Source organism: Gastrolobium bilobum, unplaced genomic scaffold (genome assembly GCF_033153095.1).
Source record: "Gastrolobium bilobum isolate Gb01-03AN ecotype WA unplaced genomic scaffold, APGP_CSIRO_Gbil_v1 utg1262, whole genome shotgun sequence".
In the NCBI taxonomy this organism is placed as follows: Eukaryota; Viridiplantae; Streptophyta; class Magnoliopsida; order Fabales; family Fabaceae; genus Gastrolobium; species Gastrolobium bilobum.
The window spans coordinates 127,275-151,291 of NW_026897857.1; the positions used below are offsets into that span (position 1 = coordinate 127,275).

Genomic DNA, 24,017 nt, shown 5'->3' on the forward strand with positions numbered 1-24,017 from the left:
GATATTTTACCACTTCCCTTGTTCTTATCTTATAGCCTTTCTTATTATCCTTCTTTTCGGTCATCATCAAAGAATCTCTCCTGGTTCCAATTGCAGCCTTCCCTTCTCCTAAACACACTTGGTCATGAGTTCATTGATAAACCATTTGTGTTTATGTGTGTTATAAGAGATTTTAAAGGGACCATATGGGATGAGAGAGTATTTAGAATAAAGTAGACCATAAAAGAGTCTAACATACCTACCTCCAGAGTTTTCAGCTGAGCTGCAATATCTCCCATTTGCATGAGGTGATCATGCACACCCCTCAGAGTAATGAGCTTCGTGGAAGAAAACTTCATTATAAAGGTACTTGTCAATGCCTTCCCTGAATTCTTAAATTGTTCATCAATGAACTTCAGGAGTACCCTAACATCATCATATTTTTCCATCGAACGTCTAATACCAGCTGAATTTTAATCTTAATGAACATTACACAGAGGCGATTGGATCTTTCCCATTTTTATATAGATATACTTGTTTTGTCTCACTATTCTCAATAATTGTCGGGGGTTCAAGTTTCCTGATTGCATAATTAATGTTCATATACCATAGCCTCAAAAGAATTCTTTTCTTCCAAACTAGTTAATTGTCCACTTTCAATTCCAGAACATCAATGGAATTTATAGGTTGTATACCTGCAAAAAACAATTCAACATATATGCTTTGAAAAAGTTCAAATACCCCCAAGTGGTTTGCCTTTGAATCACTTACTCCCCTATGATTTTTATTTCTATCATTTATCCCCTTATGTTTTTCTCCTCTTAGTCCCTCCTTAACAGTGAAAGAGTTTTTAATTAATACTCACTTGTATCTTTCTAAGAAGGGTAAAATAGTCATATTAATTAGAAACTATAAAACTGTTAAGGAGGAACTTGGATGAAAAAAAAGCACATGGTGGTAAATGATAAAAAAAATCGAGGGGGAGGGGTAAGTGATTCAAAGGAAATCATATGGGGGTATTTAAACTTTTCCCTATATGCTTATAATCAAAATTTGAGGTAAAAATAATAATATATCATGCATGTTTTACCAATGTAAATCATGCTTAAACAATTATGATTTATCGACATAAAATTTGTCTCTGGTCTAAAATTTTAATTCAATTAAATTCATATAAACATCATGATAAAATTGTCAATTATAGTTCCTGATATATGAGCAAATCAAGAATATAACTTAATATTTTATCCTAATTAATCATTAAAATTATAATAAAAATTCCTATGGGATGATATCTATTATATTGTATATGGCTTATTATAATTAATATCATCTATCTTAGGTGATCTAGATGCTCTAAATATATAATTTAAATAATTAAATATGTTGTGACTAATTTTTAATTAATTAAATTGTATAGATCACTAAATATTCTCTAATTTTCAAACTTGTATTATTGACAATTAAACGTAAGCAATGATGTTAAGTATTAATTATAATAACCCTAACCTAAATTAAATGCTAAATTGCATTGGGTTAAGTATTTAATCATATATAATTAGATTAATTAAGTGAGAGGCTTAATATTAAGGTTAGATTAAATATTTATTAAGCACATTGTAGATAAAATAAGTGGGTCAACCAATGTGGAGTGTGTTCACGTAGGAAGACACCATTTAAGTGAGTTTAATTAGGTAAAAGGCTTAATTAAATGAATTAAAATCACTTTTGGGATAAAAGTGCAATTACTGTAAGTTTTGGGGTAAAAATATAATTAAGTAAATTATACCTGAAACTATTAAATAATGTGATTCAACATTATTGTAGCGACCTTGATGGATTTTAGAATCATGATTATATGCCAAAGTTAAGAAAACAATTATAATTGGAATTAGAATTTAAATGAAAAAGAGGACGTGGAAGTCAATAGAAGAGAAGTTGCTTTATGCTTTTTAAAAGGTGGAAATACAATACTTTTCCAAAACTTCATCTCCTTCATCGATTTTTCTTTTGAAGACTAAGAAGCCGTAGCTCAAATGCTCTAAAACCTAACTTCCTTAATACTTGATGGAATCATATGGAGTAAAGAGCAAAAGTGCTTAGTTTCTCCTCCTCTACATAACCTATAATCCATAATCCATAAAAAAACCTTAGATTGAGAGAAAACCCTTGGAGAAAGTGGTGCCCCCTTCATTGTAATAGAGCTTTGGAGGTTTCATCTTTCTTGTTGGAAGGTTGAAGAACACTCTTGGGGAGGATTCTAGGTGAGTTAATGTTTTGAAATCCCACTTTCATTGAGTTTTATGAAGATTTCATTTTTAGGTTTTTTAAGAAAAATGTGGTTGGGGTAGTGGTAGTTTGAGCTTATGCTATGCTTAACTCCTTTGGAAATGTTGTTAAGTATGATGATTAATCTATGAAAAGAAATTGAAAACCTCATTTAGTCATAGTATGACATTTTCTAAAATTTCATGCTTGGAGAGTGAGATTACTTGAGTCCCAAGTAAATTGCATGGGTTGTTGATGTATATTCATTGTAATCTAGGTGTGAAACAAGTGAACAATTGGTGGGACAAACATTGGATGAGCCAATGGATGTTGGTTTGGGCACTTCAACAATTTCAAGCCTAAGTAAGTCATGACACATTGTGGATGTGTGAAATTTTCTAAGGTAGTTATGAATATTGATATATTCATGCCAAAATGTATGATTGACTCATTATTACCTTGTTAATAGGTGATTGGTAGCATAGCTATTTGAGTTGCATCTTGGAGCAAACGGTTGGTTGAATTGAATTATGTTGAGGAGAATCTGTAGTTATTAGTTTACAGATAAGCTTTCAGACCTTGAGATTTATCCCTTTATTATTCCACCAAGTCTCGAGTGGATTGTGGTATATGTAAATTGCATGAATTGTTTGGCATAGCATTTTGTGTATATTATTTTGTGTACCACACGAGACGGTTGTTTCCTTGTGTGAAGAATAAGACTGTTGTTTCCTTATGCATGGTATGTTGCAAGACAGTTACTTCCTTGTGTAATGCATTCATTGTAGATCTCTGGCCAGTAGATTCATTATTGCATACATTGCATAGTTATATATTTATATGCTTTATTGTCATAATGTCATTCTTTTATTCCTAGTGAATTTTGGGGTGGAGAAATCCTCCAAGGACCCCTTAGTTTACTGAGATATATATGTATATCTCGCCCCGTGTTGTGGGGATCCCCTTTCAGGTATAGATGATGTGGAGCATCCGATGGCAGGAGGCCATAGTAGACTGCATATGTAGATGACATGCTTAAAAATATTTTTGGAATTACCCTATGTATATGTTATATGAACATGTATAGGATTTACATTTGATAGTCATTTGATATATATACATCATGCTTTATTTTGGTGGACTTAGCCTATGCTCACCCCCTTGCTATCTCATGTTGTTGAAGAGAGCCAAGGATTTGAGCATAGTATTTTGTAGCTAAATTCCATGATTATGTATTAAAGACATTTGGACATTGTGTAATCTTGTACTTATTGCATATATGATGGAAGGGTATGGATGTCTATTTTGATATCATGTGAGCCTTGAAATGATAAGGATTATGTATTATAGTAGTTATACAACGTTGATTAGGTGAAAGAAGATAATTGGGTTGGGAATCAATATAAATATAAGGATACCTTATCTTGTGGTCCATTTTTCATATCCTATATGATAGATTTGGATCATTTGATCTTTTTGGAAGTTATAGATCTTTTTCTTATCTTTCCAATGAGACCAAGATTGTGCCAATTGGATAAGTATAAACCATGTTATGGGTAAAATATCAAAATAGGTTCTAATTCCCTATTCTTAGCTCTATTAGCGTCGTCAAACTGGAGCAATCCCGCTTCGTGGCACTTTCGACGCTAGTCTAGCACTATCAGTGCTGGGCCCATATGAGTTTAACACTATTTTCTTAGAAAATTCATAATTTAAGCTACGGTACTCCAAATTGAGCGTGATTTGAATCCACACGTAGCTAACGAAGAGATCTATAACATAGTAGGAGATGAGAATCATAAAGAAAGTAGACAATTTCCAATGTAATAAAAAGTGAAGACAGTTTAGTGCTGAACATGAATAAATTGAGTTTTCAGCTTTGTTGGTCTAAGGGGACTACTTGACACTTTGTGGGAGAAACATATGGCTTACTTAAATAAACATCAAGTGTCCCATATATTATTTAAGTTATGATTACAATTGTTTTTGGGAATTATTTTAATTATGGAATTAATTTGAAACATAAATGTTTATTTACGAAAAGAAAAAGTTTATCTGCATATTTTAACTCAATTGTTGTGATCGTAATTGCGCTTAATGTCACACGTAATGTTAACAAACCGATTTTAAAATGGGGTGTTACATTAGTATACTCCCATTCATTCAATTGTATATATAAAATTTTGTGAGAACTTACACCAAATTACATGAAAACAAAAAATCATGAACCTGAGGAAATGGATGGATATTGTTGCTGAAGAATAAGTGGTCATCCTTGACTTATTCTCAATTTGTTACCGAGAATAAAGGCACTAAGAGCATTGTGATCTTAATAAAGCTTTCGAGAAACCCGTAATTTGATACTTAAGGAAATAGTAGTTTTGATTTTTCCCCAAATTGAATACAACTGTAAGAGTTTCTCAATTTTCTATAAGTAATAAATAAATTAATTTGTGCATTGCATGTAAGTTGCATTGAAAACTGAAAGGTTTTTTTAAAAAATAAAATAAAATTTAATAATTTGAAATTGCATTTATATTTTCATATTTTTTCATATACCATTTTTTCTTCTATTCGTATGTATGCAGATTTATTTTTATTAATTAATTAATTTACAATAAAATGTTTGTTTCATTAATATTCATCATTATTAATAATAAAAAATTATATTCATTTTAATTTAAAACAAAAAAATTATAATCTATATCTTTAAGTTAAAAATTAAAAGTGTATATACCACCATCCAATATCAAAAACACATTAAGTATTAAGAAATTCTAACTTTAAAATCACTTGTAAAAGTTAAAATTATTTACAATCAAATCAATATTACATAAATATAAATATAAAGATATAAAATCTTTTATAAAGCTTTTCAAAGAATGAGAGAATGATTAAAACTAACATTTTTTTTTTGGTAATCTAAGGGGGTTAGAAAACAACACCCCAAAGAAATCAATTCAACAAGATCCTTCTGAAATTACAAACCAAAGACAAATCAGCCCAATAAAAGGCCAAATACCAGGGGGAGGGTTTGAAAAAACACAAAAATTATTCTCAACAGGATAATCTAAAGGAAATCTAGAATGCCAATCTGCACAACTATTTCCTTCTCTAAAAACATAAACCAATTGAACTTTCCAATTCTTTTGTAACCATGCTCGAATCCGAGTCACTAAACGGGACTCTCGAGCTACTCTTCCATTCCTGGAGAGCAAAGTGATAACTGATTTTGAATCACTTTCTAGGATGCAGCGTCTCCAACCTCTAGTCCAAGCAAATTCAAGACCCTTGAGAATGCCCCATAATTCCGCACCAAAGGCTGAACAGTGACCAATATAATAAGAAAATCCGTCTTTCCAATAACCATATTCATCTCTTATAATTCCTCCACAAGCAGCACCCCTACCATCACTTCTCTCTGCACCATCCGTGTTTAATTTACTCAACATGTATCCGGAGGTAACCATCTAATAGGAACAATAGTATAATTTGTAGTAAGCTTTGTTCCCTTATTAGTTATCCAGGCTTGTGAATACGCACCAGATTTTCCACGGACTGCACCTTATAAGCTTTCCAATTGTCTTCCACACCATGGACCTGATTGTTTCTCCACCTCCAATCTAACCAAACGGTAACAGCAAAAACCAACGATCAAGGGGCATCAAAGCATAAAATAACTACATTTTGAATATTCAAAAACAGCCATGAATCTAAATCAGTATTAAAAAAATCAATTACCATATTTGGCCTCAAAAGATCAGTCCTAACTTTTTTAATTTTTGGATAGTCGCGGGCCATATGAATAATAGATTCATCCTGAAGATTACAAATAGGACAACAAGGGGGACACAAGTTGAACTTAGCCAGAAAGTTCCTGGTTGTGAGACGATGGTGAGCATTCTTCCAAAGGAACAAACTTATACGATTGGGCCCTTTTAATTTCCAAATAACTGACCAGAATTTTCTGTCAAAACCATTCATATTATTCTGATTTAACAAGGTATAATAGATATTTTTCACAGAAACTTCATTTGATCCACCTAAATTCCACCATTTTCTGTCAATACCATTAGATTCATGAGGAGGCAGCATGCTTCTAATAATTTGAACACAATCATCTGGAAGAAGAGTAGATAAATTCTCACAATCCCAAGCTCCATCATGAGTAACATAATCTATTACTTTCTTTTCAGCCTCCATTGGGGAAATTTGAGCAATAGCTCTGTTAGAAAGTTTATCTCCAATATTCACCCAGTGATCTTCCTAAAAAAGGACAGATGAACCATCATCCACATCCCAAACTTGAATACGTAATTCAGGTTCCATTCTTATTATTTAAAGTATAATTATTATATATCTGGACCATTTTATAAGATTAGTTGATTTCATATTTTGAAGTTTCTAAATAAAAAACAATAATATTTCTCTTATTTTATATAAACAATATTTTCCTTCTGATCTCCATTCTTTCATTAATAATTTCTTTTACTTATATTATTTATATTTTAAACTTATACAAATGTATCAATATTTTAAAATTCAGAACATAATTTTATTATTAGGTTTTATTATTATTTTTTAAAATTTTGAATATAAAGTATGAATTTATTTTATATAAATACATAGGAATAGGATCCTTTGACTTTTAGTTTGACAAAAATCTCAATAGTTGATTTCCGTCAATCGACGATTATAATTTATTAAAAATTAATAATTAATTAATAAGTGCGATCTAATAGATTATAACTGTCAGATTGACAAAAATCAACGGTTAAGATTTAATGTTAAATTTTTTAGTTTGACAATGGTATCAAAAAATCATGACTCATATATCATATATATATATATATATATATATATATATATATATATATATATATATATATATAGGGCTTATCATTTCTCAAGTTGCTTGAGATAACTTTATCTCCGGCTACTAAATTATAACCGTACAAAGATGGATCAACGGTGATAAAGGAAGAGAGAGAAAAAGGAAATCATAATCATTCAAAGGTGAATCAATTAATATATGAAAATAAATAAACAAAACGACGTAGTTTTGGGGTGACCGGAGATAAATATATCTCAAGCAGCTTGAGAAATATTTTTCTCATATATATATATGGGCTTATCGTTTTTCAAGCTGCTTGAGACAATGTTATCTCCGGCTACTAAATCATAACCGTACAAAGATGGATAAATGGTGATAAAGGAAGAGAGAGAAAAAGGGAATCATAATCATTCAAAGGTGAATCAATTAATATAAGAAAATAAATAAATAAAACGACGTAATTTTGACAAAGATGGATAAATGGTGATAAAGGAAGAGAGAGAAAAAGGGAATCATAATCATTTAAAGGTGAATCAATTAATATAAGAAAATAAATAAATAAAACGACATAATTTTGGGGTGGCCAGAGATAAACTTATCTCAAGCAACTTGAGAAATGTTTTTCCATATATATATATATATATATATATAAGATCATTTGACACCAAATCTTAACGATTGATTTTCGTCAATTTAACCGTTATAATTTCTTAAAAATTAATAATTAATTAATAAATATGACACAATGAATTATAACCATTGAATTCATAGAAATCATTAGTTAAGATTTGGTGTCAAAGATATAAATTATAACTGTTAAATTCACATAAATCATTAGTTAAGATTTAATATCAAAGGATCATGTCTTTTATATATATATATATATATATATATATATATATATATGACCCATTAGTTGAACCAATAACGTAATGACTAGTATTTCGACTGAGTCAATAATCGAATCAGTTTTTATAACATTGATTATTGTATTGTTGTCAAAATAAATGAATAAAATAGATAAAGTTTTGTTACAAAAAAAAAAAATAGATAAAGTTTTGTATAAAAACTCACCGTTATCAACGGAGTCCATAATTTCTGCACAAAAAGTAATTTGCTTAGTGACAAGATACTAGCAAATGTTTAATGAGGAGATTCAAATAAAATATTCAAACCTTGGTGACAAAACATTACTTGTTCAGAAGAGAAAATGATGAAATTTGGTGTAAAAGGGGACAGAAACACCAACATGACAAAATTGTCAAAACTAAGTTTACTTTTGTTCCCGCTATCATTCCTATTCCTCATAGCATCATTTTTTGACTTTTCCATTGTTAAAGGAAAACCTATAAGCACCCCTCCACCTTTTTGCGCCTCTTTAACTGTTTAAAGACACGGATAAAATAAAAAAGCACCGAATGAAGAAAAATAGTTGTGTCTCAACTCAACTCTCACACACAATCAGTGTCTCTTTCTTGCACCTAACTAGAAGATTCCGAAACAAATTGATTGTCGTACCAATAAAAAAATAGTTTAGGACAAAAAAATAAATAAATAAAATTATTTTATTTTATTGCCAAATTAGTATAAGTAATGCAAAAAAAGAAAAAGAAATAACTCAATGAATAACACAAATTTATAATTTTTTGTTACAACATAAAAAAGAGAAAAAGAATAATTCATATTTTTTCATTGTCCTAATTTATTATGCATAAAACAATACACAATATAGAGAGTGTTATAATAAATCTTGTATTCTATCCATGGTATCACAATTTTTTAATTATTTGTGTTAATCGTCAAACAGCTAATAACGCAAAAATTTATTCTCTGATTCAACCATTTTGTGTTGTGTTGTTATTCTACTCTCTCTTTTTTTAGTGCATTATTCTACTCTCTTTTGTTTATATTGTCTTTCAATGTGCGTCAACCGTAATAAATTGATTAATAATAATGTTTTAAAAATTAAACTTACAATCAAATTCATAATTTTTTTCAAGTACAATTCAACCATATTTAAATCGGATAAAGGATAATAAAATTCAAGACATAAGTTATTAATGATGTAACCGATTAATCCAGTTTGAATTTTAAAATATTGACTCATAGGGTACACTATACTATGATGCATCCACGTTTCAAAAACTTCACATATTATGTAGAGCACTTCTCGACACTCCTTGACATTTCAATACGCGTTTTAGAGACTCAAAAAAAAGTTCAAAGATTGTATTGCGTTTTTAGTTTCAACTATTATATTCGTTGGATTACGATTATTATATTATTGAGTTTAATATAAATATATGTAATATTTACGGTTCTTTGCAAAATTAATAGGTATTATAAATTTAACTTTATTTTTTTGTTAAATTATTGGATATTAAATATAATATATAATTCATAAATTAAAAATATTATTTAATATCAAAACTTGTTCTAAGGTATCAAAATCTAATATTTTTTAAAATTAACATATCAAAATATCATGTCATGTGTCGTGTCGATGTCGGTGCAATATAGCACCACACTATACATGATAAAATGTCTACTTTAAATATATATATTTTTTAATTTATAAATATATTAATAGTCTAAATCTCTTCCAAGATTATGACAAAGCATGACCCACAAGACAGGCCCATAGCTTTGGAGAATTGCAATCTATGCAATGAGCAACTCCTGTTTAACCAAAATGACCAATGAACTCTCACAACAGGAACATCTTCAACTGAGTTTCTCTCTCTTTCCCCACTTCACTGCTACCTTAAACCCACTGCAACTACTGCTACTAGTACTACTGCACTTTTATCATTCACTTCACATTCTGTTCTGTTTTACTATCCTTGGTGGTTTTTCTCACACCCTATGGACCGTACTGAAAAGCAGCAGCAGCAGTTGTCCTTGAACAAGAGTACGCGCCAAAGATACAATGAATGGTTTGTTTTTTTTCATGCTTTCTCAGTCCTCTTCTTTTTATGCTGTGAATTACCCATGCTTGTCCTTTTCTAGAGTTCAAGGTTGTTGGGTTTTGCTTGTTTCTTGTTTTCCTTCATAGAAAACTTGTTACTTGAAGGGTGACTTTCTGTTTGTGCATATGTTGTTTTGTTGTGATATTCTTATTACTGTAATGGGCACTGACTAGTTTTTTTTTTTTTTTTCTTTGTTCAATATTTTATTGTGTTGTTAGTAGTGATCTATTGAACATCTGGTCTGTGGCCTGTCATGTATTAGTATAATTATGCTAATTAATCACTTGAATTCTGCTAAAGATTATTGTTACTGAACTTAAAAGGAATGATAGGAGATCTGTTCTAATATTGTTATGAGATGATGTTATATGTTTCTCAACCATTTATCTTCTGTGTTATCAATGAAATATCATGCCTTCTCTCCTTTGAGCATGGGATTGCTTTTTATTTTGTATTTGGATGCTAAAAGTGTTGATCTGGACATCTTGATACATTACAACACCATCCTTCTTATCGTTGTGAACTGTATTTTCTATTTATGATTCTGATTTTGTTATAGCTGGTATAATGGTATTTATAGTAAATGTTATTATTTTATCTCTAGTAGTATAAGTTGATTTAAACTTTTTCCCTTTCTTTCTTTCTTTCTCGATTAAGGGACATATTGACGAGCACTTTCTTTTCTTATTAAGCCAGAGTGCCAGACAATGATCATATCAATAAAGCCTGTTATTGATGTTGTTATCTTAATAATTTGAGGGATTAATGTTTCTCATGTTGTAGAAGATAATTTTATCTCCTACATACACATAAAAAATGGGTGAGGCTCCGCCCATGTGAAGAGAAGAGAGAGAAAAAGAAAACATGGACCCAACACATTTTTTTGTATGTATAGGAGATAATTTTATCTCCTGTAATATGAGAAACACTCATCTCATAATTTAATTAATTGAGCTATAAGATTAATAGGATTCCAATTTTATTTTCTTTTTCTTTTTTAGTTGGTCCTTTGCGGAATTAATGCAGGTAATATCATTTACTGAAAAAAAAAGTTAATAATTGGACTTCAAAACTGCTACCATTTTTGTTCTTGAATAATGTATGCCCACTTAACTCAGTTTTGCTATATTCATATAACTTTTTCCTTATTCATTTCTTCTGCTTCTTGTCATTTTTAGAAAAGTTGAAGTGTTGCCATTTATGCCTGTAAATAAGGGACATGTTTATGTACATCTTAATTCCAAAGCAATTGCCTAGTTGGTATTAATACCTTTTTATTATGATTGATTATGAGTGTTTTTTTCCTTCTAAGCAAAGAATAAATCATTTTCTTACATGCTTATATGTTCTTTTAAAGAGATTATAGTCAATAAAGAGACTGTGATGTTCCTAACTAACTCTTGAAATCCCAAGTTAGTCTTGAATTACACAAGTTCATAGTTGCAACAAAACTGTTTCTTTAGAATGATTTACCCATTAACCTTTTGTAGGATTTTTCGGGATGTACCAAGCGATATAACTATAGAAGTGAATGGAGGAACATTTTCATTACACAAGGCAAGTACTTAGCTCGTTTAATTTGAATTTTTTTTTTATGATTCTTAATAAAGACATGACAATTACTATGCAGAAGTCCCTGTCTGTGATTGTTCTAATTGTTATTACTTTGTGTCTGAAGTTTCCTCTTGTCTCTCGAAGTGGGAGAATAAGGAGGTTAGTTGCAGAACATAGGGATTCTGATATCTCAAGAGTTGAGCTTCTTAATCTACCGGGAGGTGCTGAATGCTTTGAGTTGGCTGCCAAATTCTGTTATGGTATTAACTTTGAGATAACATCCACAAATGTTGCCCAGCTATGTTGTGTTTCTGATTACCTTGAAATGACAGAAGATTTCTCAAAAGACAATCTTGGATCGCGTGCCGAGGAATATCTTGATAGTATTGTTTGCAAGAATCTTGAAATGTGTGTTCAAGTCTTGCAACAGTGTGAAAGCCTACTTCCTCTTGCTGATGAGCTAAGAATAGTTAGCCGCTGCATTGATGCAATAGCATCAAAAACTTGTGCAGAGCAAATAGCTTCTAGTTTTTCGCGGTTAGAGTATAGCAGCTCAGGGAGGTTACACATGAGCAGGCAAGCCAAATGTGATGGTGACTGGTGGATAGAAGATCTTTCTATTTTAAGAATTGACATGTATCAAAGAGTCATAACAGCCATGAAATGCCGTGGGGTTAGGCCAGAGAGCATTGGTGCTTCCCTTGTGAATTATGCACAAAAAGAATTGACAAAGAAATCTTGCTTGTGGAATCCATCTAGCCAGACTAAAGTTGATTCAAACTCAACTTTGCATGAGAAGCTTGTGGTTGAGACCATTGTAAGCCTTTTGCCTATTGAGAAACTTGTTGTTCCAATCAATTTCCTTTTCGGGCTTCTTCGAAGTGCAGTGATGCTTGATTGTACAATTGCTTCTAGACTTGACCTTGAAAGAAGGATTGGATCACAGCTAGATGTTGCCACTCTTGATGATGTTTTGATTCCATCTTTCAGGCATGCAGGTGATACCTTATTTGATGTTGATACAGTTCATAGAATCTTGGTAAACTTCTGTCAGCAGGATGATAGTGAAGAAGATCTAGAAGATGCTTCTGTTTTTGAATCTGACAGCCCTCATTCTCCTTCCCAAACTGCGTTAGTTAAAGTGTCCAAATTAGTGGACAACTACCTTGCTGAAATTGCCCCTGATGCAAACCTTAAGCTTTCTAAGTTTATGGTCATTGCAGAAACCTTGCCAGCACATGCACGCACTGTTCATGATGGCCTATATCGAGCAATTGATATTTACTTAAAAGTATGTTTTGTTATCCTTGCTTTGATGATATGTGTACAAGATTTTGCTACCAGCAGTGAACAAGTTAACTTAAAACCTGTTGCTGTGTTGAATTTGATCTAAAGAAAATTCCCATTTCATGTCAGATATATACTCTTTCTCTTTATCTGCCTAAACACACTCTTTTTAAAACACTTTCTCTTTGCACATCATTCATAAAGTTTTCTGTGTTAATCAAACTTGTGTTGTAAACATCATGTATATAATCTCAAAATCTTCCCAGAGGCAAGAAGCAAAATTTTGCAATTTAAAACTAATGCTTTCTGTAATGCATTTTCAGGCTCATCAAGGTTTATCAGATTTGGACAGGAAGAAACTAAGCAAATTGATTGATTTCCAAAAACTCTCTCAAGAAGCTGGAGCACATGCTGCACAAAATGAGCGCCTTCCTCTCCAATCAATAGTGCAAGTTCTATATTTTGAACAATTAAGACTTAGAAATTCTTTGTCAAGTTCCTATGGGGAAGATGACCACAAGCCAATGCACCAGTCATGGCGCATAAGTAGTGGTGCACTAAGTGCAGCAATGTCTCCACGAGACAACTATGCATCATTGAGACGAGAAAACCGTGAGCTAAAACTTGAGTTGGCTCGACTGCGAATGAGATTAAATGATCTAGAGAGGGAGCATGTTTGCATGAAGAGGGATATGGCAAAGTCCGGATCTCGTAAATTTATGAGTTCTTTCTCCAAAAAAATCAGTAAGCTTAGCATCTTTGGACATGGTTCTTCCAGAGGATCAAGTTCTCCATCTAGGAATTCTCAGAGAACAAATTCAAAGGTGATTGAGAGAACCTGTGTTAGCACAGAGTAGATATACGTTTAACTGCTATTTTTCTTTTGGTATTTTTCACCCTACTCATTCAGCAAACTGTAAGTTATGCTCATGGTGACATTTTACTTCATTTTGTTTATATTTTGTTCCTTTTTGGCCACTTTTATGTTAGTTCAACTAGGAAGTTCCTCTTGCTTGCAGATTAGCTTTGTTTGACTATATATTATGTATAAAATGTTGACATGAATGTGAAATCAAATGTTACTAAGTTATGTCCCATCTCTACTTGAAGTACTTTTAACAGGGTGGAAAGAGGATAATCTTTGTACGTAATCTTACTATTGCATATTTGCAGAGAGATTGTTTTCTGGATTAGAATTTGTGATGTTTCAATTTTCAGGCTCATAACAAATATGTCAATGATTAATCACATTTGAGTTCCTAAAGAATGACATCATCTAGCCACGCACCCGATACCTCTCCGCAGTTTGAATTTCGTTATGTTCTGTAAATGCTAATAGCACCATATATAGCTAAAACTGCAAGAGAGATATTCTTGTTCTGAAAGTTTTGTATGTTAAAATCCTTGGCTGTAATTTGACTTTCAACAGAAATATTTGAATAATTTATCTCTGTAAATGTTGTTACCATAAACAAGTGTCAGTGTCTGTAAAGAACCACTTCAACCCAAAACCTTAAGGTATTGGGTGAGGGATTGGTTCTTTACAGTGTCATTCTTAAAGAAGTTGTCAACAATACCAAAGCCAGATAAAGTAAAAATTGCCAAACTGCACTTCCTCTCATCAGAGTTACCTTAGAATGGAAGGAAAACTTAAATAATACACCGCAAAGATAGTTTTAATAATGGAGAGAGGTACTACGTTTTCGATGTTTTTTTTTTTTTGTGTCATTTTGAAATAATTACATTAAAGTTTAAACTGATAGATAAAGGCACATAAATGATTTTATATCCAACAACTATTTCTTTCAACTGACTAATGACTACATGAAATTAAAATAAAATAAAAATTCTTCCTTTTACGGTAAGCCTCATAATTACCTTTCAATGGCAACTTGTTCATCATCTGAAATTAAAATAAAAAAAAATAATAATAACATGGTAGTAAAAACATACAAATTACTTTGTTCTATGAATAAAGAATACCCTTTGGACAGAGAAATTCCCTACAATCACCATAGGCATTCCTTACTTAAAAAACTGTTTTTTAAAACTCTGTGGACTTTAACAAACACCAAAAGGCATGGTTGAAATTTAAAATTGATCTCCAAAAGGTCAACATTGTTAACACTTTAACAGTGAATCTGCTGTAATGAAATAGGAACCTTGTAAGATACCTCTAAATAATAGACACGGGACCATGAAATTCTTGCTGCAAATTTGTCCCTTTTGTCTGTACTAGTGTTGTGGGACTCAATAGTTCCTTACTGAAACTCCAATATAATTAAGAATCATGTTGTTCATTCTGTATGTTTTTGTAGACATTATATACCAAACAACATCGAAATGCAAAGATATTCTTGCTTTGACTATGGCGACAAGCGTGCCTATATGTCCAAATCGTTCTCTTTTCAAGATGGACCATATATCATCACTCTCCGTAAAAGCTGAAGGTTCATATGTACATATATGATTACACTTGATCCACTTGTAACAAAGGCGAATTTGTAACTCATTAGAAAGTCAATTATGTTGTGACAGGTCCCTCAAATTCAGCACGGAAGCGATTTACAGGTCGGCAGGTTGAGGTCGGAGCTCGGCACTTAGAGATCAACCTGTAGTCACCAAGTCGGCCCACATGCAAAAACAAGAAAAGTGCAAAAGTGAGAGAGACAGAGAGATGATATGCCTCCAGCATATATATGATTTTAAGTCAAAAAGAGCAAGAATCTTGATTAATCTCGAATAAAAAGGGCTATAATTACTATTAAACTGATAAATCCTAATCAGGTATCTTGTCACTGATTTTCTTATATTTTTATAGGAAAAAGGACGAGAAAGAGGGCAATTAATAGCCAAGGAAAGACACGAGTCTGAAGCCACCGCGCTATTAGCGCAGCACTGGCGCTATCAGCGCCAACATCACCTTTCAACACAGTGCCACCACGCTACTAGCGTGGCACTGGCGCTATCAGCGCCAGCATTTTCTGTCAACCACGCTATCAGCGCGAGATTCACACTAGTTGTACGAAGCTACTGCCTCCAGACAACACTCCTACGCTATCAGCGCCAATCTGGCGCTAGTAGCGCGGGAAGCACATGACAGTTTTAAGTCTTATATCAGAAAGTATATGAAGGAGATGGAAATCAAGAGATGTGATCAAGATTTGAATCAGAGGAAAAAGTCTATAAAAGGGAGACAGAGAACCCTTAGAAAGGCATCTTTGGCTGGAAAGAATTGTGAGAATCAGAGAATTGAGAGAATTCTTGGAGACTCACGTTGGATATCAGGATTCCGACAAAGTTGAAGACTGGAGACCATTGATTCTTCTGTTTCATCCTCTTCTTCTTTTCTATTTCTTTTATGAATTATTATTTTGATTTGTTAAAGCCAGATATGTCTGGCTAAGTTCTTTTTGTAGTTGGGATCACGGATTCAATGTGAATCCTTTTATATTTTTAAATTGTTTTTATAATTAATTTAGTTTATTAGTTTTATTCTACCTGTGTTAATTCTTTCATATCCTTTATAGAATTGATCGCTCTATTATAGGGTTTTGAGGGTTAAAGCTCACAATAGAAATATTGGGGTTTTAATCTAGACAAGGGTAGAATAACAGTCAGTGTATGATCTAGACATAGGCTTACATAGATTGCGGACTTTTAGATTCATTTGTTTAATGCTTAATTCAAGAGGAATTACTAGGACACTAGGATTCTAATTGGGTTAAAGGGTTGAAAACACTAAGACATTAGGGTTCAACTATTTAATAGGGAAATAATGAATTGTCTGAGCTAATAAATTAGTTAGTTATAAAATTCAATTTAGGAATATAAAGGAGGATCGGAGGTGAAGTGCATCCTGACTGCAATTCTTTTACAAATTCAATTATTCACATTTTCTTTGACGTTCTTGATAATTATTGAATGCGTTTAATTCTTATTGTCTTTAATTTTCTATTGACAATATTTTCACAATCAAACCGAGTTTTTTCCAAATTAAGGGGAAGAGTTAAATTAGTAGTTGGTGCATTAATCCTCGAGTGAACGATCTTTACTTATCACTTTTATTACTTGAAACGAACGATATACTTGCCGATTTCGCAACAAGTTTTTGGCGCCGTTGTCGGGGATTAATTACGCCAACATTAATTTTAACTTTCGATCTTTGAGATTGGAATTTTATTTTTATTTTTGTTACTGATTTGATTTCTCTCTTTTATGCGAGGTAAAGTTAACCGTGAATCTTTACAGTTTAATCCAGAAACCGAGAAGACTGCAAAGAAGAATAGGAAGCTAGCCAAGCTAAGAAAGCAAGAGGAATCCTCGAGTTCAGAGCCAAAAGCAGAACCCGAGGTGGCAGCTCCTAATCCACCACCAGAGGATGAATTGATGGAGTCAATCCTTGCTCCTCTTTTCACAAGGCCTAATTCTAGCATCGTCAGACCACCAATTGATGCCAACAAGTATGATATCCATCCATCACTGATATCCTTGGTGGAGAAAACTCCATTTGGTGGGGAAGATTATGAAGACCCCATGATATACTTGTTACTTAAATAATAATACACCGCAAAGATATTTTTAATAATGGAGAGAGATACTACGTTTTCTATGTATTTTTTTATTTTTTATTTTTTATTTTGTGTAATTTTGAAATAATTACATTAAAGTTTAAACTGATAGATAAAGGCACATAAATGATTTTATATCCAACAACTATTTCTTTCAACTGACTAATGACTACATGAAATTAAAATAAAAAATAAAAATTCTTCCTTTTACGGTAAGCCTCATAATTACCTTTCAATGGCAACTTGTTCATCATCTGAAATTAAAATAAAAATAATAACATGGCAGTAAAAACATACAAATTACTTTGTTCTATGAGTAAAGATCATTGTGGATAGGCTTAAGCTTACAATGGAGAATTTAGTTTCTCCTTACCAAGCTAGCTTCGTGCCAAATCGTCAGCTTCAGGATAATATTATAGTAGCAAAGGAGCTGGTTCATTCTATGGGGAGAGTAAAAGGAAAGAAAGGTACAATGGCAATCAAACTGGACCTTGAAAAAGCTTATGATAAACTCAGTTGGAGTTTTATCTATAAAGTGCTTATTGAAGTTCAGTTTCCTGATTGGATGATTGGTGTTATAATGGCTTCTATAACTTCTAATCGTTCGAGGGTCTTGATAAATGGTGTGGCTTCGGATTGCATAGTTCCTCAGAGAGGAATTCGCCAAGGGGATCCAATATCTCCTTATATTTTTGTGTTGTGTGTTGAGAAGCTTTCCCACTTGATCGCTGAAAAAGTGACTATGGGTTCGTGGAAGCCTATTAGAGTCTGCAGAAGAGGGCCGAGTGTATCCCACCTTTTATTTGCAGATGATATCATTCTCTTTGCGGAAGCAGATATGGAGCAAGCTAAGGTGATTATGGATTGTATTAATCTCTTTTGTGAGATGTCGGGGCAAAGTGTTAGTGCAAATAAATCTTTGATTTATTTTTCCCCGAATACTGATACTCAAGTTGCTACAAGGATTGTCAACAGAATGGGCTTTAAGCGCACTTCTAGTATTGGCAGATATTTAGGCTCTATTGTTAAACAAGGGAGATATATTAAAGCAGACTATGGAGCTATCAAGGATAGGATACGTTCAAAACTGGATGGTTGGAAAAGCCATTGCCTTTCTTTTGCTGGTCGAGTTACTTTGGTGAAATCGGTCATTGCTGCAATCCCTTCTTTCCATATGCAGAATGGTCTTTTACCAGTAACGTTTTGTGATGAAATTGAGCAGATACAAAGGGCTTTCATTTGGGGAGATCAGGATAGCAGAAGGCGGGCTCATTTAGTAGCTTGGGATCAAATGTATAAACCCAAAGATAGAGGTGGTTTGGGAATAATTAACCTTCGACTCCAAAATGAAGCTTATATTCATAAACTGGCGTGGAAGGTGTTAACTAAGAAAGATGATTTATGGGTTAAGATTTTAGTAGCCAAGTATGGTAGAGGTCAAGACTTAAGGAGAGGTATAAAGGCAAAATCATATGACTCTAAACTTTGGCGTGATCTTGCTAAATGTTGGAGTAATTTCCTTGCTGGTCTTAGATGGGAAATAGCAGATGGTTCTGAAGTAAAGCTTTGGACTGATAACTGGTTGGGATGGGAGGAAAATTTGCAGCAGTTGTCGAGCAATCAGGTGCCGTGGGAGGAGAGTCAGAAATCAATTGCAGATTACATGGTGGATGATGGTTTCCGTCTTGAAGTTGTTTATCAATTTCTGGAGTCAGATTTGGCTGATGCAGTAACAAATCATCTCAGGCTTATTCCAAGGAATGGGGAGGATAGATTAGTTTGGATCAATAATCATTACTCAACTTCTTTGGTTAAGGTCGCTTACTGTAATCTTATGAACTTCCCAGCAGATGTTCACACTAGCTTATGGAAAAAAGTTTGGTCGTGGAATGGACCAGAACGAGTGAAAGTGTTTATGTGGATGACTTTGCTTGCTAAACTTTCAGTGCGCAGTAGAACCAGTAAGTGGAGCGGAGGTTCAAATGTCTGTCCCAGTTGTCCAAATCATGAGGAAACTATTATTCATGTTCTTCGTGATTGTAGACATGCCAGGAAAATTTGGCAATCTTGGTTTACAGGTTCGATACCCAATTCCTTTATGAATTCGAATTTGCAGGATTGGCTGACTTTAAATATCGATAACATGTGGTCCTCCAATAAAGTGAAGGACTGGAGGGATATTTTCTTTACTACTTGTTGGTTTTTGTGGAAGTGGAGAAATTTGGAGATCCATGAAGATCATTTCTGTCATGATGAGCAATCACAGGCTTCAATTTGGATGTTTGTCCAACAGATTCTGCAAGCCCGAATTTATCAGCGCCGTGGTGATTCCAACGATAGCGTTTGGACAGCCCCCAAGCAAGGGTGGGTTAAGTTGAATTGTGATGGAGCTTCTTCTAGTGGCATGAAAAAAGCTAGTTGTGGTGGTATATTAAGAGATCACAATGGATCCTTTTTGGGAAGCTTCTATTGTAATTTAGGTTCCTGCAATCCTCTTGATGCAGAATTATGGGGATTACTGAAAGGTTTGGAACTGCTTTGGGGAACAGGATTAAAAAGAATAGAGCTAGAATGTGATTCTAGCCAAGCCATCCAGATGTTAAAGGAGCAGCATGAAGATCCTAGGGACTCTCAAGTCACTAGCAGATTGAGATTATGGTTAAAAGCAGATTGGACTATTCATCTTGTTCATACCAAGAGGGAAAACAACAAATGTGCTCATTGGTTAGCTAAAGCTGGGCAGACTAATAATCTCCATTTCAAGATTTTTAAAGATCCTCCTCCTCAGTTGATGGAACTTATAGTTGCTGATGCTAGAAATATGTCTAGCTTGTTAGTTTCTGATTTGTAATTTCTTTCTGTTTCTGGGGCTTAACCCCTCTTTATTTACAAAAAAAAAAAAAAAAAAAAATACCCTTTGGACATAGAAATTCCCTCCAATCACCATAGGCATTCCTTACTTAAAAAACTGTTTTTTAAAACTGTGTGGACTTTAACAAACACCAAAAGGCATGGTTGAAATTTAAAATTGATCTCCAAAAAGTCAGCATTGTTAACACTTAACATTGAATCTGCAGTAATGAAATAGGAACCTTGTAAGATACCTCTAAATAATAGACCGAGGACCATGAAATTCTTGCTGCAAATTTGTCCTTTTTGTCTGTACTAGTGTTGTGGGACTCAATAGTTCCTTACTGAAACTCCAATATAATTAAGAATCATGTTGTTCATTCTGCATGTTTTTGTAGACATTATATACCAAACAACATCGAAATGCAAAGATATTCTTGCTTTGACTATGGCGACAAGCGTGCCTATATGTCCAAATCGTTCTCTTTTCAAGATGGACCATATATCATCACTCTCCGTAAAAGCTGAAGGTTCGTATGTACTGTATATGATTACACTTGATCCACTTGTAACAAAGGCGAAATTGTAACTCATTAGAAAGTCAATTATGCTGTGACGGGGTCCCTCAAATTCAGTGCGGAAGCGATTCACAGGTCGAGGTTGAGGTCGGAGCTCGGCACTTAGATGTCGGACTGTAGTCATCAGGTCGGCCAACATGCAAAAACAAAAAGAGTGCAAAAGTGCGAGAGATACAATCAAATTTTTAAGGTGGAAAACTTTCTCTGATGCAGAAAAGTAAAACTCATAGGACATTAGTCCAAAAAATCTTTCACTATGAAAAAGAAAGATTACAAAAGATTTAAGCTTCCCTAATTACACTAGAGGTACACTCAAGCATCATTAACAATGATGGAATTCTCAAACTTCTCTAAATATGTCACTTTTCAAACTTTTCTTTAGAGGTACCCTCAACTTCTAAGCTCCCAGCTTTTCACTCACTTTCTTTAACCTCTTACAAAAGGTCTTCGTGTGTATTTATAACTTGAGGGGAACCTTCACCTTTTTCCAGAATCTTATTCAATTATTAGTGGGCAAGATTCATTAAGGTGGTTGGGCAAATATTGAACCATACACCCATAAATGTGATGCATGCTCATCTAACAGCGTTAAAAAAGGAACCACCCCAACAAATTACATATTAACACCTAAAAATTTATAAATAAATAAATTAAAAAGGAGTTGAGTAACATGCTGGACTCGTACAATAGCCCTCTTTTTACCTTGTGAAATGAGCTTTATCCACCTTTAGGTAAATTTTAAATGGGTCTTATCCACTTTCAAGTAAAATTTAAATGAATCTTACCCTTCTTCGAGTAAAATCTCTTTATAAATAAAAGATTAAGCCTAATATGTATGTTTTTGGAAACCCTAACCTTTCTAGCGGTCATTGTGCACACACATATGCCTTTTGGCTTTGAGCCTCTTGTGCACACTGATCTCCTACCACATGCTGTTATTTTTTCTATAAACACAGCTAGTTTACATATCCAACAGAAACCCCTTGATATGCTAGGATGATACGAGTAAATAAACTAAAGCTTTAAAAATCACATTAATAATGGTAAGTTTGTGGTGGAAAATAAATTTATCAAATGGAAATTACGTTGACACAAATTTATAAAGATTTTTTTGTAAAACTTTAGTTAAGTACAAAAAATTAAAATGGGATTTCAACTCATCTAATAATTTAAGGAGAAAGGTGTGACAAGTAGCATAATATCTTTTCGGAATAAATTAGTCTTTGTCAAGAGAGTGATAACATATTAAATAAGTAAACAACGTTGAGGAATGAAAGTGCAATGAAGGAATTGTAATAAGGGATTGAGTGAGGTTATATTGATAAAAAAAATTAAAATTTATAAATTACATTATGTCTGATCGGTAATACACTACTCAAGAGTGTATTATCAGTCAGACATAATGTAGTTTGTAAGAGTTTGTAAACAAAAAGTTTGTAAATATAATTTTTTTCCAAGGAATTAATATTTTTCATATTGTAGGAGATAATTTTATCTGTTATAACATAAAAAACTTTAATCCCTTATCATATAAAAGTAAATGGGGCTCATGGAGGGTCATGTGAGGAGAAAAGAAAGAAAAATAAAACATGAACTACATATTTTATGTGTACATAAGAGATAAAATTATATATTATAATATGAGAAATATTAATTCTTTTTAATAAAATATATTATATGGAGAAAAAGAAAATTGGTTGGCTATGCCTATGCTTACTAATTCATTATGTTGGGTGGAAGAAAGCCAAGTACGAATGATGTCAATGTCCATTATCTATGTGTACCATTAGGGTGTGTTTTACAAGAGAAATTTTTTGGTATCCGGAAATCATGATTAATGGGAATACAGTAGAAATTGAGTTTACTTGGAATCTTACGAAAGAGGTGTTTGGTTCGCCAAAATATTACCGGAAATATTGAGTAAAAATTACTGATTTCATGTTTGGTTTAGAACGAAATATGACTTAGAATATGAGGTTATTTTACAAAAATAACCCCAAACTATTTTTACTTTTGTAATTAATAGATTGGGTCTAGATTTTTATGTATATTGGGGTATTTTTGTCTCAAAATTTATTATTGTGCTTTCCCTTTACTTGATATTCTGATTGGTATTCCGAATTACCATATTATTTTTTGTGGTAATCTGAATAGTGACTTTTCTTTATAAATCAAATTACCGGTAATTCTTGGATATCCGAGAATTGATTTTTATTCCTTCTACCAAACTTGATAATTACATTTACCAAAGAAGGATTACCGGTAATCGTCTTCAAATACTTGAAGCAAACAGAGCCCGCATGCAAACACAGACATGATTCTGGTTTTCGAAGCTCTTTATTTTATCTTCCTTTTTTTTTTCCTTGAAGGCTTGAACGCAAAACAAACGAGAGAGAGATTCATCCAAAACGATTACTCAGAAAGGACAGAGAAATTGAGTAAATCGGGTTTTTTTTTTTCTTAACAAATATATTTTTGATCTCCGGGTTTCAATAAACGAATATTTGTCCTTTTTATTTTAATGCAATACAATTTGTTTCGTGAGTATTATATTTGTTCTGAACCGGCCGACTTATCTTATTCAATTAGCCCAAATGGCTGCGCGGCAAGGCATTAGACACTTACCATGTGGAGTGTATGATTCCCTAATACACATATCCCCTTACACTTATCATGCACACATGAATGGCCTTACTCTGTTAGTGCAAATGGTTTCTCGGTATAATGACTTAAACATGTAATTATGGATTAAGGAATTTATGATAAATATTAAAAAATAAATAGATGAAAAGTCTAATTAAAATGAATTAAAGTCATCTTGTAAAACAAGTTTAAAAATTACAATTAATGGGTAGACAAAGTTGCTCGGAAGTTAAAAATAAAATAGTAAATATTACTATAAAAATATTAAAAATCAATGTGTCAAGTTAGAAATCGAGTTAAGTGAGCGACGTAGATAAATTTGTACCCACTGAATTAGTTTGAATCCACTTAAAGTAGCCAAGACATACTTTCCTTTCCCATTTCTCTTCTCCTTCCCGCAGGCTACCTCCTCCATAACCAAAAAAAGAGCAAAACTTCAAAAGCTGGTAGATTGAGCTAGGCACAACGAAATCCAACTACTCCA

General features: G+C 32.7%; 1 protein-coding gene across 1 annotated transcript; it reads left to right on the plus strand.

Moving 5' to 3' along the window:
* The first annotated feature begins 9,791 nt into the window (after positions 1–9,791).
* LOC133310855 (BTB/POZ domain-containing protein At5g48800) lies at positions 9,792–13,982 on the plus strand. Its single transcript, XM_061511857.1, has 4 exons — positions 9,792–10,017; positions 11,541–11,607; positions 11,729–12,895; positions 13,215–13,982. Exons 1-4 carry the CDS (start codon positions 9,947–9,949, stop codon positions 13,746–13,748), a joined length of 1,839 nt encoding a protein of 612 aa, XP_061367841.1. The 5' UTR covers positions 9,792–9,946; the 3' UTR covers positions 13,749–13,982.
* Positions 13,983–24,017: the final 10,035 nt, after the last annotated feature.

What these genes read in the sequence shown, in the direction of transcription:
- LOC133310855 (XM_061511857.1), top strand. Translation starts at nt 9,947, where the DNA reads ATGGACCGTACTGAAAAGCAGCAGCAGCAGTTGTCCTTGAACAAGAGT. An exon ending in GAACATTTTCATTACACAAG is followed by an intron (nt 11,608 to 11,728) that starts GCAAGTACTTAG and finishes TTGTGTCTGAAG; the next exon opens with TTTCCTCTTGTCTCTCGAAG. An exon ending in CAATTGATATTTACTTAAAA is followed by an intron (nt 12,896 to 13,214) that starts GTATGTTTTGTT and finishes ATGCATTTTCAG; the next exon opens with GCTCATCAAGGTTTATCAGA.